This window comes from Centruroides sculpturatus, unplaced genomic scaffold (assembly GCF_000671375.1).
Source record: "Centruroides sculpturatus isolate CEXI.00-Female unplaced genomic scaffold, Cexi_2.0 scaffold42, whole genome shotgun sequence".
NCBI classification, from domain to species: Eukaryota; Metazoa; Arthropoda; class Arachnida; order Scorpiones; family Buthidae; genus Centruroides; species Centruroides sculpturatus.
In genome coordinates this window covers 249,125-253,746 of record NW_019384399.1, presented here as the reverse complement: position 1 = coordinate 253,746, position 4,622 = coordinate 249,125, and the positions used below count along the sequence as shown (strand labels likewise).

Sequence of the window (4,622 nt, the reverse complement as noted above, 5' to 3'; positions counted from 1 at the left end):
ATTTTATGATAGATTCATTCTCTTTATGAGAATGAATCTATCATAAAATTTGGAAAATATTTTATGATAGATATAATATTTTATGATAAATTTGGAAAATATTTTATGATAGATTCATTCTCTTTATGAGAATGAATCTATCATAAAATATTTTCCAAATTGTCTTACAAATAATTTGTTAATTTCAATTATTCAAATTGCTAAAATTGACTACATCTTAGTCCCAAAGTTTACTTTTTTGATTTTAATATATATTTTTGAAAAAATTTTTTTAATTTAATCTAACAAACATTAAAAATATTTTTCTGATATATAGTTATTATTAATATAAAATCATTTAATAATGACCTTTATTATTAAAATAATAGTGTTTCTTTGATTGCATATTTGATAAATTACTATCACTTTATATTCACTTTTTAGTATTTTATACTGTAGATATATACAGTAGAGAGAAAAGATAATATCCACATTCATACTATACTATTGATGTAATTTTTAGATTTTTAGGCACAAAATAAATTATGACTGCACTAAACTTGTTTAGTTGTCATGTGCATGTCTGATCGTGTTTATAATGTCGGCATAATATTCACCAAATACGGCTCTATTATGAGAAACCAACCTGAGGAATTGCCCAGTGGTACATGACAAGTTGCTCTGCAGAACTGACAGACCTGTGGGTACTTTGACAGGACTGGCTGTCTGTGATGTCATCACTTCTTCGATAAAAGTCAAAATTCTGTTTTCTAGAAAAAGAAATAAATAGATTAACATGCAAAATTTATTGGTCCTTATCCTAATAATACTTGCTATAAATGTAAATAAACAAAAGTAATTTAAAATTTTCATATAAAGTCATAACCAATTTTGAAATCATACATTTACATATAAATAGTGTGGTATGACTTGAATGAATAAAAAACTTTTGACTTAAAATCAATGTTACTTTTATAGTAAACAAATTTTCATTCCTTCTCAAAACTTAAACAATTCCATAATGTGTATAAAAACTAAACAATTTGAATATCATAAAACCAGAAAGGAAAAAAAAATAACTCTGAATATATTATTTCTTTCTTAGATCTTTCTCAATTATTTAATTACATTAATATTTATTAAATCATTAAATTTCTGAATAAATAACTCACTTCTAATATCAAATTTGTTCAAAACATTAATATATATATTATAAACATAATTCTTACCAAATTATTCTATAACCTTAAATATTTGGCAGTCTTACTTTGTTTTATAAAGTAGAAATAGTCATAACTCCACATTATCTATATATATATATATATATATATATATATATATATTAGCTGGAGGAGAATATCAACAGAACAAATCCAGTAAGATTTTTCACATTATTATTTGAGTAACAATGCAACACTCAACACATTTCATTTCAACATATGGTTAGTGACAACACTGAATAAATGTGCAATTTTTTAGTTTAACAATAGACATCATACTTATTATTAGAAGGCACTGTTTATTATAAAAATCCAAGATTAATTATAATATATATTTACCTAAGAGCTGAAAATCCTCCAAACAATGCTCCTGATGCCATTCCAACACAAAATCCTATGGCAAAACCCATTTTAACTCTATCCCAACAACTTGGACCTTGTTGATATCGACCTACTGGTACTGGCATTTTTCTATGACTAGCTGTTTCCTGTAAATGTTTATTTAATAAATTCAAAATTTTTAAAATATTAAAATAAAATTTTGTTTAGATTAATGAATCTTTTTTACTACATATTTACAGAGAGAGAGAGTAGTTTACTATGACAAGAAGGAATTCTATATAAAAGAAAACAAAATTACTTTAAAATCTACTTTTTAAAAGTATGGCAACTAATATCCAACCTCTAGTCCAAATTATATGTTTATATTTAATTAGCCAAGTTATACCCTGACAATGAATCCAGCTTTATCATTTCATTATCATCATATATCATCACACATATTAATATATCATTGAGCTTGGTTTTCTATATGAATAAATTAAAATTTTATGTCGTTACATTTGGTTTAGTTTTTCTATCAGGTAAGTGCAAAGAGGATTAATTTCAGTAATATAAGAGTTTGGAAATAAGATTTAAATTATTATTGTTATATATGCATATATATTAATAATAGTGTAATAATATATATATTTCTAATTCTAATTATAATTCTAAGAAAAAAAAATAAACTCTCACACTACTTAAAACAACCTGATTTTGTGCTATTTCACTATTGAGCTCTGAGAATTCACATCATGTGACTCACTTGTTCAGTCTTAACAATTTCTTAAATGAATTACAGTACTTTTATTGCTAAAAAAATTCATTTAAGAAGCTGTTTGAAGAAATTGAAATAAAGATTGTATTCAGGTGGATGATCAAATGCAACAGCACATGCTTATAAAGTTCATNCTGGACGTAAAAATTCTCTAATTAGTCTGGAAACGGGGGACCTAATTCTTGCATTCTGTGAAAACGAGTAAGATTGGCTATAATGTAATTATCTTAATCTTCACTATCGTTACTTTTTGCCCACAAATAAAAACCCAGCAAAGCGGGTCCTTGCAGTTAGATTCTGGATTACTTAGAAAAACAGTCTTTTATATATATAAAAAACTATATTACATACAAATGTACGAACAAATAAAAACCCAGCGAAGCGGGTCCTTGCAGCTAGTAATATATATTCAAAAGAAAAATATTTAAAAATTAAAAATGGTTAAGTTATATTTTAATTTCATCAATCACATTAAGTTCTCATGCATGAAAGACTAATAATATATAATGTGTCTAAAAAGTTTGGTGAATTTTATAATAAAAACAACAAAACAGAAGATACATAAAAATTATTCATTGGCTTTCAAAATATATTTCATGAGACACAACACACTTTTGACAACATTCGTAAAACTTCTGGAAACAATTGGAAAAAATCTTGTTTGGGAACTGCCTTAAAAACTGCTGTCTCATGAGCCTGAATCACAAAAATATCAGCAAAACATGTTCCTTATTGACCTCTGAGTGGAGGACACTCACACGTGTCTTTACTAATGTCCCATTCTTCTGCTATCAATTGCATAGTCAATCACCAATCTGTTTCTAGCAAGCTTTATAGTTGATCAATCATTCTGTTTGTCAATAGCTGACTCAAACTCAGTTCATCTTCCAACAATTCCTTACTGTTGCAAAAGCATTTAAATCAGTCATACACACATTTTCTGCTCCTAGCATAATTTCTGTACACTTTGATCAACATTTCATGCATCTTCTGTTGTCATTTTCCCCAATCTGAAGCAAAAATTTCATATTGTGTCATTGTTCCATTGCTCTTTGATACCATCTCCCACACAGACTGTGGTGAAAGTCCATTTGCAGCTATGTGTAATTCATGCTAGGTGGTGCTTCTAGATGTATCCCTGGATGTCCATGTGCTTGCTTGAACTTATTATATACATTACATTTGAGATATCCTAACATTCATCAAAACATACCATAATATAAATGTATGTGTCTAAAAAGACACACATTTATATTATGGAATACAGATCATTGTCAACGTATTTATCAACTTTGCTATATGGAATTTTAAATACAGTTGGACAATTTCAAAAACAATCACTGATTGTATAAAATAAATCACCAAACGATCACCTAAATATCGGGCTATAATATGGCTAATTAAATGATCAGTATAAAGTAATTTGACATTAGAGGTAGACATTAGGCACCATCTCTTAAGTAAATTAATAATTATAATTAAATAAATAAATTTATTCCAGAAGGTTATTTTTCTAAATTTATTTATCTATATATATAAAAATGAATGTATGTCTGTCTGTGTGTCCTATGTCCTTCATGCATTACCACACCGTTTATCCGATTGCCATGAAACTTTGGGAAGTTGTTTAATATACTCCGGCGAAGGTTTGTGGCATAGTACGATTGCCATGAAACTTCGGGAAGTTTTTTAATACACTCCCGCGAAGTACATTTATCCTACGATAGATGGCGCGCGTTTACACGAGCATTCGCGCATAGTGTGTTTGATCGATTTCAAATTGTGAAGACCATTTCCCCCCTTCAAAAATATATATGTCTTATGCATTTGTAAACTGTTATTTACGATATTTATAATAATTTTTTTTAATCACTTTGATTGTTGCTGCTTCCCTCGTGTTACATAATTTTTTTTTAACCGAAAGCAGCACAACATACTGTCCAACAGGTTTTGTCGACACAGAAGATTCGGATCATTCAGTCAATCTGGGACAATGGCGTGATGAGCAAAAACACTTACATAAATGTGGTTGGCAAAAATCTAACACATATAGTTGTGACGCAAAAGTGTTACGTGACAAACTTGCACAATATTTATGTACTGAAGGTGCCGTAGAATGGCAAGATAGCTGTGTTTATCGAGGCCTTGGTTAAATTTGTATAATGTAAAAATATTTGTAAAAAATTTTGTTTTGTATATATGAAAGTAATGGTTTATAAACATGATTTATTTTAAAAGTATATGCTAAATGATTTACTTATTGTGTTGTTTATGTATTTCTTTTTTCAAACATAAAAATTCAGTGTTTTTAGTACCTCATGTCT

The 4,622-nt window shown here is 27.9% G+C and overlaps 1 protein-coding gene across 1 annotated transcript in view; it reads right to left on the bottom strand.

The window, feature by feature from the left end:
* Positions 1-340: 340 nt before the first annotated feature.
* Positions 341-4,622, bottom strand: part of LOC111618579 (T-complex protein 11-like protein 1) — a 49,978-nt gene continuing 45,696 nt past the window's right edge. The window contains exon 10 of the mRNA XM_023360135.1: positions 341-749. Coding sequence (XP_023215903.1) covers positions 544-749 — 206 coding nt within the window. The 3' untranslated portion in view covers positions 341-543. The remainder of the gene's footprint in view (positions 750-4,622) is intronic.